Source organism: Selaginella moellendorffii, unplaced genomic scaffold (assembly GCF_000143415.4).
Source record: "Selaginella moellendorffii unplaced genomic scaffold, v1.0 SELMOscaffold_143, whole genome shotgun sequence".
Taxonomy (NCBI): domain Eukaryota; kingdom Viridiplantae; phylum Streptophyta; class Lycopodiopsida; order Selaginellales; family Selaginellaceae; genus Selaginella; species Selaginella moellendorffii.
In genome coordinates, this window is record NW_003314404.1 from 211,332 (window position 1) to 225,320 (window position 13,989).

General features: G+C 45.4%; 2 protein-coding genes across 2 annotated transcripts; both read left to right on the forward strand.

Moving 5' to 3' along the window:
* The first annotated feature begins 708 nt into the window (after positions 1-708).
* LOC9646147 (pentatricopeptide repeat-containing protein At1g06140, mitochondrial) lies at positions 709-2,985 on the forward strand. Its single transcript, XM_024666581.1, has one exon. The coding sequence runs from the start codon at positions 709-711 to the stop codon at positions 2,983-2,985; it is 2,277 nt and encodes a 758-aa protein (XP_024522349.1).
* A 4,748-nt stretch (positions 2,986-7,733) lies between these two features.
* Positions 7,734-13,986, forward strand: LOC9646119 (kinesin-like protein KIN-14I). The gene is made up of 24 exons (XM_024666538.1): positions 7,734-8,102; positions 8,520-8,746; positions 9,003-9,075; positions 9,154-9,285; positions 9,339-9,574; positions 9,627-9,954; positions 10,001-10,100; positions 10,153-10,334; positions 10,387-10,502; positions 10,553-10,655; positions 10,709-10,861; positions 10,913-11,059; positions 11,108-11,317; positions 11,373-11,537; positions 11,582-11,728; positions 11,780-11,917; positions 11,973-12,167; positions 12,224-12,350; positions 12,413-12,615; positions 12,668-12,850; positions 12,905-13,000; positions 13,054-13,251; positions 13,312-13,583; positions 13,642-13,986. Exons 2-24 carry the CDS (start codon positions 8,571-8,573, stop codon positions 13,823-13,825), a joined length of 3,864 nt encoding a protein of 1,287 aa, XP_024522306.1. The 5' UTR covers positions 7,734-8,102; positions 8,520-8,570; the 3' UTR covers positions 13,826-13,986.
* Positions 13,987-13,989: the final 3 nt, after the last annotated feature.

The following is a 13,989-nucleotide window of genomic DNA, read 5'->3' on the forward strand; positions in this document are numbered from 1 at the left end:
CCCATGCTGGGCATAGCCACTCGCGAGCGCCGTCCACGAGAAAACATCGCGATCGCGGCCGATGGTCTCGAAAACCATGCCCGCCTCCTCCAGCCTCCCACACTTGGCGTAGAAATCCACCAGCGCGGTCTGGACGATTGGATCGTCAAGGAATTGCGAAGATTTCACCTCATCGTGGATGGAGATTCCCTGTTCCAGATCCCCGACGCTCGAGCAGGCGCTGAGAACGCTTGCGTAGACGAAGCCATCGGGCCGGATGCCCAGCAGCGGCATCTCGCGGAAGAGAGCGATGGCATCGGCCGGGCGCGCGGCTCGGAGATAGGCCGAGATCAAAATGCTGCACGAGAACTCGTTCTTGACTGGCAGGGTGTGGAAGACGCGGCGCGCGAGCTCCAGGTTCCCGCATTTGCTGTACATCTGGACGAGGAGATTCCCCAAGAACAAGTGCCGGCCATAGCCAGCGGCAATCAAGTGGCGATGGACGCGGCCGCCGTGTGCCAGATCCCTGGCGCTCGCACATCGCCGGATAATCGCGGCGTAGAGCTGGCTGGTGGCTTGGAGCACGCCGCGTTCGAGATCCACGATCTGGCGCCTCCATAATCCGTCACACATTCATCGCTCCAAAGAACTTCCCTCTTCGCGAAGAACCCCAAAATTTTCCCTCTCTTTCGTGAAGAACCCTAAAATGCTGCTCTAGGGTTCTAGCCCATGGTAAGATTTAGCTTGGCTTGCCTGGCAAAGCGGCAGGATCGACTGACGACCAAGGAGCAGAAGGTCCAGCTCTACAAGTACTTCGATCGGCAATTGCAGCGAGAGGAGCGATCGGTGAAGCGCGCGGAGAGGCAATTGCGCAAGAAGAGGAGCGCGGAGGAGAATGCCGAGGCGCGGGCCGAGGAGATGGAGGCCGGGAGCGCACAAGACCGGCGGGCGATCCGCGCCAGGCAGCGGGAGGCGCGATTCGGCGAGGACGGGGACGATTTCCGTGAGATTTTCGACGCCGAGGGGGTGAAATTCTCGGCGCGCTACAAGCCCCCGCCTAAGCAGGAGCCCTGCTGGTGGAAGAGCGCCTGGGGGATCCTCCCCAGCGCGGAGCGCTTCGCGGACATGGGCGCCGTGGATGCCGTCCTCGCGGCGGTGGACGAGCGCCGGATCGACACCCGGGCGCCCTTCCTCTACCAGCATTTCCTGGAGAAGTGCATCGCGGGCAGGGCGATCGAGCAGGGGCGCAAGGTCCACGCTCACATCATCAAGAATGGCCTCTCCCAGGATCGAAATTTCTCCAATCTCCTCGTCCAGATGTATGGCGCGTGCCGCGAGATCGAGGACGCCGTCAGGGTGTTCACCTCCATCGCCTACAAGAACACGCGATCCTACGCCGTGATGATCTCCGCCTACAGCGATCACGGCGACTACCGCAAGGCGCTGGATCTCTTCCACCGCATGGTGGAGACGCTGGAGCCGGACGACTTCGTGCTCTCCACCGCGCTCCACGCCGCCGGGATGATCCAGTCGCTCGAGGACGGGCGCGCCATCCACAAGTGGATCCTCGACTCGGAGATCAAGCCCGAGCTCGCGCTGGAGAATTCCATCCTGGAGATGTACGCGCGCTGCGGCGATCTGCCCATGGCATCGCAGCTCTTCACTGCCATGCCCGCGAGGAACTCCGCGAGCTGGAGCGTCTTGATCGCTGGCTACATCGAGGGTGGCGAGCCGGAGGAAGGGCTCAAGCTCTACAAGAGGATCCAGCACGGGGTTCACCGGGTGGATCTTAGCGCCGCCACGATCGTCCTCCTGGTGCGCGCTTGCGGCGAGCTGGATCTCCTCGAGGAGGGCGGGGAGATCCATCGCGGGCTCAACGAGAGGGAGCTCGGCTACCCGGGCGTGGCCGCCGCGCTTATGGAGATGTACGCACGGTGTGGGATCGTGGACGACGCGAGGAAGCTCTTCGATCAGCTCCCCCAGAGAGATCTCGTTGCCTGGAACTCGATGATCGCGGTGTATGCCCGGACTGGGCATCCGCGCGAGGCGCTGGAGCTGTACGAGAAGCTGGATCTAAGCCCGGACAAGCAGACTTACCTCGCGATGCTGCTCGTCTACGCGGATCTCGGGGACCTGGATCGCGGCCACCGGATCCGGCTGCTGCTGGATCAGACCGACAGCGATCTGGAGCTCCAGGCCGCGATCGTGAGCTTCTACGCGCGATGCGGCGCGATCCGGGAGGCGAGAGGGGTGTTTGACAGGATCCGGCAGCGCGACGCCGCGTGCTGGACCGCGATGATCCACGCCTACGTCGCGGGCGGCGAGGCGGCGCGCGCGATCGAGCTCTTCCGGGAGATGAGCGTGGAGCCGAGCGCCGAGACGTACGCGATCGTGCTGTGGGCGTGCTCGATCGCGGGGGATGCCGCCACCGGTAAGGCGCTGGACGAGGAGATCTCAAGGACGGAGCTACGATCCAATCTCCTCGTCCAGAACTCGCTGGTGGGGATGTATGCGCGGAGTGGGCAGCTCATGTACGCGAAGTGGGAGTTCGATCGGATTGCCTGCCGGGACTGCGTGTCGTGGAACATCCTCCTGGGCGCGTATGCCCAGCTCGGGCATTGCCGCGAGGCGCTGGAGCTCTTCCCGCAGATGCCACAGGAGGGCGTGGCGCCCGACGGTGTGACGTTCGTGGCGGTGCTGTGCTGCTACTGCCGGATCGCCGCGGCACCGGTGGGGGAGGAGTGGTGGGAGCAATTCGTGCGCATGGTGGCGGATTTCGGGATCGCGCCTTGGGTGGAGCACTACGCGTGCGTGATCGAGCTGCTGGGGCGGGCGGGGAAGCTGGGCGAGGCGGAGGAGCTCGTGAGGACGATGCCGTTCGAGGCGGAGGCCGAGCAGTGGAGTGCGCTGCTGGCGTCGTGCCGCGCGCACGGGGATGACAAGCGCGCCGCGCGGTCGGCATACCGGATCGCGGAGATGGAGGGAGCCGCCGCCGCCGCGGGATGAAAAACTCTCAAAGTATTTCAGAGTTTCCATGCAGGATAGCAGGCCTCCATCACCTGGCTCAGCGTAAACAGGGTGATTAGTGAGCTTGGGAATTTGATGTTCAAGATAAGGTCAAATCTGGAGTTTGTTGTTCTGCTCTATAACTTCCCGATGTGTTTGTCAATTTACATCCAATGGGGCATAACTCATTTACCATTAATTAGTTTTTATTAATGGTAAAGTATTCACAAAACTCTAATTTAATATTTTATCTTAATTGGTCAATAAAACTTACCATTAAATTAGGTTAATGTGTTTATTAAGGTTTAAATTAATTTCAAACAAAAAATTAATCACTTTAGCACAATTCCTAATAACTTTTTGAATTCATAACACACATTAATACTAGTAATAAAGTTTTCAATGAATTAATTTATCAAATGGCAAAGAGCTGTAAAAATAAAATTTGTAATGCATTTCCAAGTAGTAAAAATTGAGATATTAGATACAAATGGAATATAAATTAAACTAAAAAATATAGTTTAGTTTTTTTTGTTTAAAGTTAATTTCAAGTTGAAAGTGGTTGAAATACGTGTTTGAGTCCAAAGACATAATTTACCTTGGGTATCATATTTCTCGTGATAATTTATAATTTAATCCTAACAAACTTATGGCTATTTTAAAGTTCTTTACTCCGAAGTGTGTAAATGATGTGCAGTGTTTTTTGGGCAAGATGCAGTATTTTGGTTATTTGTTCATTATCTTTCTGATTGTATTGCATCTTTGCGAACGTTGTTAAAGTCATCAATGTTATATTTTATTAAATCTATAAATTGTGAGGCATTTATAAATCTCAAAGAGATATTGACAACTCCTCCAATTTTGGCATATCCTAATTATAGTCAACTTTTTATTTTGTGCGTGGGTGCTTATAATATTAGCCTTGGAGCTATGTTAATGCAAGAAAGCTTAAGTGTGTCTGATAAATGCTATCTTATTGCATATATAAACTGTACATTGCAATTAGCAAAAGTGAATTACTCTACGACAAAGAAGGAGTGTTTAACAGCAGTTTAGGGTTTCAAGAAACTCCATGTATATTTACATAGTTCTTGAATATTACTAAAAGGTGTAGTTACTTCATTATTGAAATAAAAGAATTTGGTTAGTTATATTGTTCAGTGAGTTTTAAAGCTTAAAATATATGATTTTGATGTTGTTCATCGTTTGGAGAATCCTATAATTGATGCTAATACCCTTTCTAGAGCTCCTCTTTCTTTTTCTCTCTCTTATCATATTTTTAATAAGCCTATTATTCCAATATTTATGGATTTTTAGATGGAGATTTTATGCTATCAGCAATTTCTATACTTGATATTAAATATCTACAAGGTGTAAAGCAAGATTTACTTTCTCTTGACAAAGTTTGTGAGGCTTAAAAAATTAAGCCATAAATTTAAAGGTTTTATGATAGGTTTGAGAATTTTACATCACTTGTTAATGACTTGCCATTCGACATTTACATTCTCAATATAACCTTGAGGACGGTCTTATTTATTTTGTGGGGACGGATTCTGATGATCATTTATAACTAGTGGTGCTTTTGATCTTTATTCCACACTTTTTTCATATTTATCATGATTCTCTTATTCTAGGTAGGCATATGGAACATCACTATATGACCAAAAAGTTATACAAGTGTTTCTACTAGCCAAAAATGCAATATAATGTTATTTGGTATATGTGTAGTTGTGTTTGGTGCTAACCTTGTAATACTCCCATTATGATATAAAAAGATAGTTAAAGTTAATTATAATTTCCCATTTATTTAATTTGGTGGTGTTTGATTTGATGGGCTTTTTTCAATTGATTACAAGCAATGAGTATATCATTATTGTTTCTAATTACTTGATTCACTCAATGGAAGTTAGTGCTATTACTAACGTGTTTGCAACTACTGTTGGATACTTCCTCCTCAATCAAGTGGTATTTTAGCATTTTTGTCTTAAGCAGATTCTTTTGGATAATAGTCTCATATTTATAATTAAGGCATTTCATGTTGTGACGTCTTGGTTGGGGATATGCCACACTTTCACGAATGCTTATCATTCACAATCAAATGGTTTGGTGGAACGGCTCGTTTGGACATTCAAAGGGATGATTATGAAATACGTGAATTTTCAGCATTTGAATTGGGATGGTTATTTGGGTTCTTTTTGGTATTGAAATGAAGGTTGTCAATTCGGGAAATGCCAACAACATTGATAAGTGTGACTAACTTCATCACATACTCAGTAGTAGACATCATAGCCACGATAATGTCTTCGCCCTTGTTCTTAAACTTGAGTAGTAGCAATATCAACTTCAATTGAAACAAGACCAATTCCGATAAGAAGTGGAGCTGAAGGATGTGCAACAAATAGTGGAGGAAATGATGTTTCATAATATTGTGTCAAGAAAAGAGCATTATCAAGGGTGGTTATAGCAAATGTATGTATAAGTTCTACAAGATTTTGATGAAATGCTAGCGACAATATTTTTAACTGGATTTGTTTTGATATATTTGTTTCCGCATGAAGTAAGAGGCTTTAGAAATGAATACCAAATTGCATGACAAAGACAATGCAATTATTAAAAGGCATCATTACAATCGTTAGCATGTCCAAATGCAAATTTGAAGACATCCAAGAAAATGGTTGAATCCTTATACATGACTGCGCTCAAACTATTATACTATTATAGTGCCATTCTTTGGAGATACGTGGGAAACTCACGTAAATAACAAGTACCATCTCAAAAATGATATGTGGCAATTATTATAAAGTGATTAAACCAATGGTACATATTATCCTTAGGATTCCCACGGAAGAATTTCGACCGGATGCAAGGATTAGCATCAAGAGCAAAAGGATCTATACCACGTGTTGTGAATGCTACCATCAACTAAGTCTAATTATTCAACTGCAACTACATAATTTCGAACAATTGCACCAATTACTTCTCTAGAATAAAAGGAAGAGGAGAATATTGCTTTGTCATGAAAATGAATGAAAATAAAAAAAGTAAAAGAGAAGAAATTGAAAAGTTATAAGGAAAAAGAGATTTAGACAATGCAAAAGCTAGATCTAAAGCAGAATTTCAAATCCAAACACTCCTCAAAGACATTCAAAGTTACCCTTCACCTCCACCAATGTGAGTGTATAAAATATAGAAATGGAATACAAAAATGTGTATATCCATTAACCCAAAAAACCCTAGTTTATATATAAGAGTAAGTGGTTTGGATTAAAATCAATTTGATGGCTATGAAAATTTTTATTACGCTAATATTAGTATATAGCATTGTCATTGTATACTTGGATCTAACATAATCTAATATATTTAACATTTAAAGATATTTAGCAACTTTTATAATGTGAATAATTTATAGTAGCAGTTTTCAGAACTCCTCAAAACACCCCATCCAGACGAAAAAATTATGTATAAGTTGGGTGGAATTGTTCCACTTATATGTTTATAATTCAAAGTAAAAAATTTCATATAAATATATAAAACATAAGCTATCTACTCTTATATTTATTTCTTAAGAAAGAAAATGCATATAGATACATTTATATATATTTTCAACTTTCTTTAACATGTATTAAAAAAACTTCAGCTACCTGCTTTATAAAATAAATATAAAGTTAATCATAAATTCTTGCTTTACTACCAAGTGTTTAAGGTGCTGTGCTCTTGAAATCTGGGACAGAAAATAGAAGAGAGCAATGGAGAGTGCTAGTAGCATTCAGTGTGCACGATTCCAATCAGATCCCTTAAGGATATACCTGGGTTTCTTTTTCTTGTCAAAAGAATACTTCTGCAAAACCCAAGCCGAATATGCTTGAAATTTTAGAGGTCCTTGTCTTTAAAGTTTAAAAGTGATTGTTCTCTTTTGTGTAAGTTAGATGGGTGTTGCCATCAAAATGTCTTCGGTATTCCAGCACTGGCGTGGTGTGGTGCGGTGGCAGAGCTCCACAGAGAAAAGGGCGAGCGAGCAAGCGAGAGGGTCTCTCGGCATATAAAGGCCAAACTCTTAATGCTCACCCAACCCATGCACCCCATGATCCTCTTGAATGCCAGTTTTAGGGCAGCCAAGATGGTGGAAGATGGTACAAACGTAAAAACACAGCTTTGGTGGACTGTCCCAATTCCAATCACTGGCGGTTTTGGTTTGGTGGGGAATCTCTCCCGGAATCTGGGCGAATCTTTCTTTCTCCGCAAGCGAAGCGACCTAGCCAAATGCCGTGTGTTGTCTCCTTGACAACAGTTTTTTAAGGAGCTGTGTGAGTGTTGCTCGAGCGAATGAATAGAAGAATCAATGGGGCCACAACGAGAATGAGAATGCAAGCGATGGAATTAATAATCCACGCCACATACGTGCACACAACGTTGTTATTCCTGGGCTCTCCATGGATTGGAAATATCAAAAGATTATCAACCTTTATTTAGTAAATGGAAAAATGTGGGCTGTCGGTAGCCGTTGATTTTGTTGTTTAGTTGTTTGTTGGTTTCATCTTCCCTGCCGGCCGGCCTCAGGAAAAGAAAAAGAGGGAAAAAAAAAAGAAGAAAATTTGCCCCTTTTGTTTTCACCCAGCTGATTTTCACCGTGTCGCTGTTGCGCTTTTGTCACACTTCGCCGCAGGGGTTTGAAGGGAACCAGTGGTCGCCGCGACAGTCGCAGCGCGACTTACTATAAGTAAGAAAAAAAGAGGAAATGGGAGCGAATTTCTTTCTTGTTTCCAGCGAGCCAAAAAATTTCCTGTTTTAAACGGGTGAAGGGAGAGAGGCTATGGCGGAAAGGGAAGCTTGCAAGGCACGGGATCGATCGATGATCCAGTTTCTAGGGTTTGCATGAGGCGCGGCAGCGGCGCGCACGCAAGGGGGCCGTCTCGGCGCGGCGGAGAAAGGCGAGCAGCGCCCGGGATCGCGGCATTTTGCGCGCGCCATCGAGTGGGCGCGGGATTGATTCCAGGGCGCGCAGTTGCAACGGCATCCATCGCGATGCGGCTGCGGTGAATTTCCGGTGCTAGGGTTTCGGGGAATGCAGGCGCGCGCAATCCGGGGTAGTGAGCAGCATTGTTCCGTCTTCCATCCAGGTACGCTTCTTGGATCAGATTGAGAGATTTCCATCGTTTTCCCCCCGTGATCGTGATTGAGCTCATCGTTTTCTTTGCTGATTCATGCCCGGAGATTCTTTCCTTGTGTTTGGTGTTTTTTCTTTCTTTTCTCTGCTTTCCCTTTTTTTTTCTGGGGAGGATCTGGTTTGGATTTGAGAATGCCTGGCGATATTCTAGCAATTGCGCATGTGGTATTTTTTTCTTTGGTTTCTTTAAAGATGGTTTGTTCATGCTGCCAGAGAACACCGCCTTCTTGAGCTGGATTCCCTGAATTTCTTGGCACTTTTGATTGAATCGCGTCACATGGTTTGCATGAGTGATGATTTCCTTATGATAAGCGTCCCTGTCTTGCTTGTTGTTGCGACAACTTGATAAATACAGCTGCTGCGTTCACAGGACTGAGAGCTATGGCTCGTCGCATGGTTTAGCAGCTTGCTCGCGTTCACGATGGAGGCAACCGATGTCAAGAGTAGAAGGCCATCGTCGTTCAGTGCCAATACTCCGGTTCATCCAAGATCATCCATGACTGGCCTGAGCTCCAGCAACAGCACTCCTGTCCATCCCAGAGCGACTGGAGCAGCTAATGGACATGATTACGACAGCGACGGCAGCGACCTTCCTGCGTAAGCTACCTTACAACACTCTCCTTGCATTTAGTTCTTGTTCATCAAGTCGGTAGATGACTGGTTTTCGACTTGATATAACACTGATTAGTAGCAGCGAAGTTTTGGACGATGCTGGTGTCGATGACGCTAGTGTGGAAGGAGATACGAGGTAAAACAGGAAGGCCCCGTTAGTTATACACACTAAGAACTAATGTTGCATAGAGTTGTGGGATTTAGTTCGTATTTCCTTATATTCTCGCTTTGAACCGTGCAGGACTCCCAGAACGATTTCAAGCACCTTAGTTCCTGATTTGGCCGGAGCCATTCCCATACTTGACAAGTTCCAGGTATTTGATGCTCACGATGAATCGTACCTCAATCCATCTTTTTTCCTTTATATATTTTAATTTTTTGTTCTTTTTCAGGTAGATGCATTTATCAAGCTGATGCGAAAGCAGCTACAATCGGGTGGCAAACGTGGATTTTTCACCAAAAAATCGGTGGTCCCTCAAGGCCGGGAAAGCTATTCCGTGGAAGACATGCTTTGTTTTCAAAAGGTTCACAAATCATCTATGATTTTGTTCCATTAGCTGATTTAATGGGTTTCCAGGAACCAATACCGACATCTCTTCTCAGAATAAACGCAGATCTTGTTAGCCGTGCTGTCAAGCTGTTTCAAGCTATTCTCAAGTACATGGGCATCGATGCCCAAACGCCGAGTCCGTTAAATTCTCAAGACCAATTGGCGATTGTTTTGAAGATCTATAAGCATACCTTGAAACGCGTTGAACTGAGGGATGAGGTTTTTGCCCAGATTTCGAAGCAAACGCGCAACAATCCTGACAGGTTTGTGTCTTTTATACATGTTGCCACCTTACAAAGTCGATTCGTCCTGTAGACCTTTGCTACTAAAGGCTTGGGAGCTGTTATATTTGTGCGCCTCTGCAATGCCGCCTGGGAAAGACTTTGCAGCATACTTATCAGAGTACGTGCATGATGTGGCCAGCTCTCAAAACAGTGATGCAGAAATTCAGGCATTGGCTTTGAAGACTTGGAATGCATTAAAAAGAACAGCCAAAGCAGGGCCACGACGGACAATTCCTGCACAGGAAGAGGTTGAAGCTCTCCTAGGTGGACGGAAGCTGAAGACAATTGCGTTTTTCCTAGACGAAACGTTTGAAGGGATTACGTATGACATGTCCACAACCGTCATGGATGCTGTCGAGGTAATTTTTATGTAGAATGTTCCATTACTCAAAGCTCCTGTTGCAGGAATTGGCGGGAATTATCAAGCTATCTGCGTACAGCTCATTCAGTCTATTTGAATGCAGGCGTGTTCTAGTAGGAACGAAAGCTGTTGATAGTGGGAATGGTACGATCTCTCTAGGTTGGTCTTTGTTTACCTTTCTTATTGGCGATTGCAGATGAGCATCTTGGGCTTGATGAAAATAAATATATTGGAGATATTGTTGCGGAGTTCAAAGCAATCAAGGAACGCAACAAAGGAGAACTACTTCAATGCAAGCTTCTCTTTAAGAAACGCTTGTTTCGGGAATCGGACGAGGCTATTACTGACCCAATGTTTGTACAGCTGTCGTATGTTCAGGTACGGGGGTTTTTTGTTTTTACTTTTTCTGTCTCAACTCTTCCTTTATCAGTCACAACATGATTATCTCCTTGGAAACTATCCTGTTGGTAGAGATGATGCAGCGCAGTTGGCTGCTCTAGAAGTGATTGCTGATATTGGCCCTGCGAACGAAGCTGAACCTATAATGTGTGTAAGAACCTCAGAATAACGTCCGGGATTTAACATTTTTCTTTCAGGGACTGGTCAGCCCTAGTCGATCGCTATCTGCCAAAACAAGTTGCCATCACAAGGGCAAGACATGATTGGGATTCTGACATTTTTGCGCGGTACAAAGCGATGGTGAGTGTTTGCTTTCTAGGTTAAGATTCTTACTTTTTTGTTCTTATCTGAAGGGTCATTTATCGAAAGATGATGCAAGACAACAATTGCTACGTATTTTACGATCCTTGCCATATGGCCAATCCATATTTTTCAACGTCCGGAAGATAGAAGATCCGATTGGTCTTCTTCCCGGAAGAATTATCTTAGGGATAAACAAAAGAGGGGTACGTGCAAGTATATTCATGTTCGCGGTTTTGACATGTGTTTCTTAACAGGTTCATTTTTTCCGGCCAGTACCTAAAGAATATTTACATTCGGCTGAGCTTAGAGACATCATGCAATTTGGAAGTAGCAATACCGCAGTGTTTTTTAAAATGCGTGTGGCGGGAGTTTTGCACATTTTTCAGTTTGAAACTAAACAGGTGTTTTTGTGGCTTTCCGTGTAGTTCTTCTCTAAATTTCTGTCGCAGGGCGAAGAAATATGCGTGGCTCTCCAGACACACATAAACGATGTGATGCTGCGGAGATATTCAAGAACGCGTTCTGTTGCTAACGGCGCCATACAAAGCAACGGGGAATCTGCCGTGCCGAACTTTAAGCCTCCCGGAATCGAGGTTTATGAGAAACATGTGCAGGATATGTCAAGGCTTTTGGATGAATCCCAGAAGAAAGCAGACCAGGCAAGTCGATTTTTTGGTGGACTTGAGAACTAAATCATTGTATTAATATACGCAGCTTGCTGGAGAGTTAAGGGAGAAAGACAAGAGGCAAACATCATTGCTAGAAGAATTGGAGGGCTTCAAGGATAGACTCCGAGCTGAACAACAAACAGTTACTGATATAACACAAGAGAGAGAAAAGCTGCGGAAGGCTGTTGAGGAGAAGGAAACCGCACTACAGGTACGACTGATGTATTTTGACTATCTAACAACATAAATTTTCAGGCCGCTCTTGCGGAAAAATCTGCGGATGATGAGCATGGTCGCGAGGAGGCAGCTCCGACAAAGAAAGGCATTCTAAGAGGTTCTATTGGAAGAAGGGACAGGGACCTGCCATTTGCCGAGAAAGCATCTAGTGCACTGGAAGCACAGGTGAACTGCAAGGTTTCTTTTCTCTGCCTTCGCTTCATACAATAATTTCAGGTCAAGGACTTGAGAAATGAACTGAAGTGGAAAAGCGAGGAGGCCAGGCTGGCGGAAGAGAGGAACAAAAAGCTGATGAATGAGAAGCAGCTACTTGAACAAAAAGTTTCCCGTGTCGAAAAACTGAAAGGCGAAGAAGTAGGTTCTTGGAGAATTTTGCACTTTGACGAGTATCTGATTGATGTCTTGCCAGACTAAGGTCCTCGAGAAAAAGTTCGAAGAAGAGCGGAGCATGCTCAGAGTGCGGATATCGGAGTTGGAGAAAAAGCTGAATGAAAGGACTCAGGAGATAAGTGTTGCAGAAGCAGCGCTCAGCTTGCGGACTTCTGAGCTGGAAGCTATGCAATGTAGCATGAAAGAGCTCGAAGAGTTGAGGGAAATTAAAGAGGTATGTTATTTTGCGACTATGCATTTTCTGACATTCTTCGTGTGTTTCCTAATCAGGATATCGATAGAAAGAATGCCCAGACAGCTGAACTATTAAGAAGACAAGCTGATCAGCTCGCTGAACTAGAATCCCATTACAAGGAAGAACAGATATTGAGAAAGCGATACTTCAATATGATGGAAGGTACTTCTTCTTCTGTTCCTTTTCCTTCAGTGTTCCATACGAATGAACGTATTCCATTGCAGATATGAAAGGAAAAATTCGAGTATACTGTAGATCGCGCCCACTTGTTGAGAAAGAGCTGAACGAGAACCAGAAAGCAGTGATCATATCTGCAGATGAATTCACTGTCGAACACATATGGAAGGATGACAAGACAAAGCAGTTTCAGTTTGATCATGTTTTTGACGAGCATGCATCTCAAGATGCTATCTTCGAAGACACCAAGGTAATGATGTCTCTTTGACGTTATTTTGTTACTAACATGTTCTATCATCCAGTATTTGGTGCAATCGGCAGTCGACGGATACAACGTGTGCATTTTCGCTTATGGTCAAACTGGGTCCGGCAAAACATTTACAATATATGGTCCGGAAAATAATCCTGGGCTCACGCCGAGAGCCACGCGGGAATTATTCAGCATCATAAAGCGGGACAGAAACAAGTTCACAGTATCTCTGAAGGTGTGTAAATCATATGCATTTGTCTTGTTTCTCTAATGATGGTTCCCTTAACAGGTCTACATGCTTGAGCTCTACCAGGACAATCTTTTCGATCTTCTTTTGCTTCGGAATGCCAAGCGGCAAAAGCTTGAAATCAAGAAGGATTCTAAGGTAATTTTTGTCGGCAGTTTTCTGAAGTCCAAGCTTTCTTTATTTGTTTACAGGGTATGGTCGTTGTCGAGAACGTTACGCTAATACCCGTGTCGACAAGAGAAGAGCTTGACAACCTTATTCAAAAGGGGCTGGAGAAACGACATACTTCTGGAACCCAGATGAATGCCGAGAGCTCCAGATCGCACTTGGTCCTGTCAATAATAATTGAAAGCACGAACATGCAAACGCAGAACGTGGTCAAAGGAAAGGTACGGAGTTCTCCTTACGGCAGTAGTTTTATAAGTGGGCTTACGGCGTGGTTTTTGCAGCTGAGCTTCGTGGATTTGGCTGGATCGGAGAGAATAAAAAAGTCTGGATCAACCGGAGAGCAATTGAAGGAGGCCCAGAGCATAAACAAGTCCCTCTCGGCGCTAGGCGACGTGATCAGCGCACTGGCCACGGAAGAGCAGCACATACCGTACCGGAACCACAAGCTGACGATGCTCATGAGCGACTCGCTGGGTGGCAATGCCAAGACGCTCATGTTTGTCAACGTGTCCCCGGCGGAGTCCAATCTGGAGGAGACTCACAACTCGCTATGGTAAGCAAGCGCGATCCAGTGTGTGGATTGATGGATTTGTTCTTTGCTCTTTCCGCAGCTACGCAACGCGCGTGCGGTCAATTATCAATGACCCGACCAAGAACACGAACACGAAGGAGATCGTGAGGCTCAAGAAGATGCTGGGATACTGGAAGGAGCAGGCGGGCAAAAAGGCGGACGAGGACGAGCTGGAAGAGATCAAAGACGAGCGGACTGGCAAGGACAAGATGGAGTCCTCGTAGAGCAGGCAAAGTTTCGGAAGAACACACGGAAAAAGAGAAGAAAAAAAACGAGAAAAGGAGAGGAAAAGCTACTAATTCGGTGGTGATTTTTTTTTGGTCAGTGTAGTGGGCTTTTCGATCATGTAAGTATACAAGTTTTAACAAGAAGACTTTGAGAAGCTTTG

Bases quoted from the DNA above. Each gene is read 5' to 3' on its own strand.
- LOC9646147 (XM_024666581.1), top strand. From the start codon at position 709: ATGGTAAGATTTAGCTTGGCTTGCCTGGCAAAGCGGCAGGATCGACTG.
- LOC9646119 (XM_024666538.1), top strand. From the start codon at position 8,571: ATGGAGGCAACCGATGTCAAGAGTAGAAGGCCATCGTCGTTCAGTGCC. The intron at 8,747-9,002 runs GTAAGCTACCTT...TGAACCGTGCAG, and splicing joins GACGGCAGCGACCTTCCTGC to GACTCCCAGAACGATTTCAA. The intron at 13,584-13,641 runs GTAAGCAAGCGC...CTCTTTCCGCAG, and splicing joins GAGACTCACAACTCGCTATG to CTACGCAACGCGCGTGCGGT.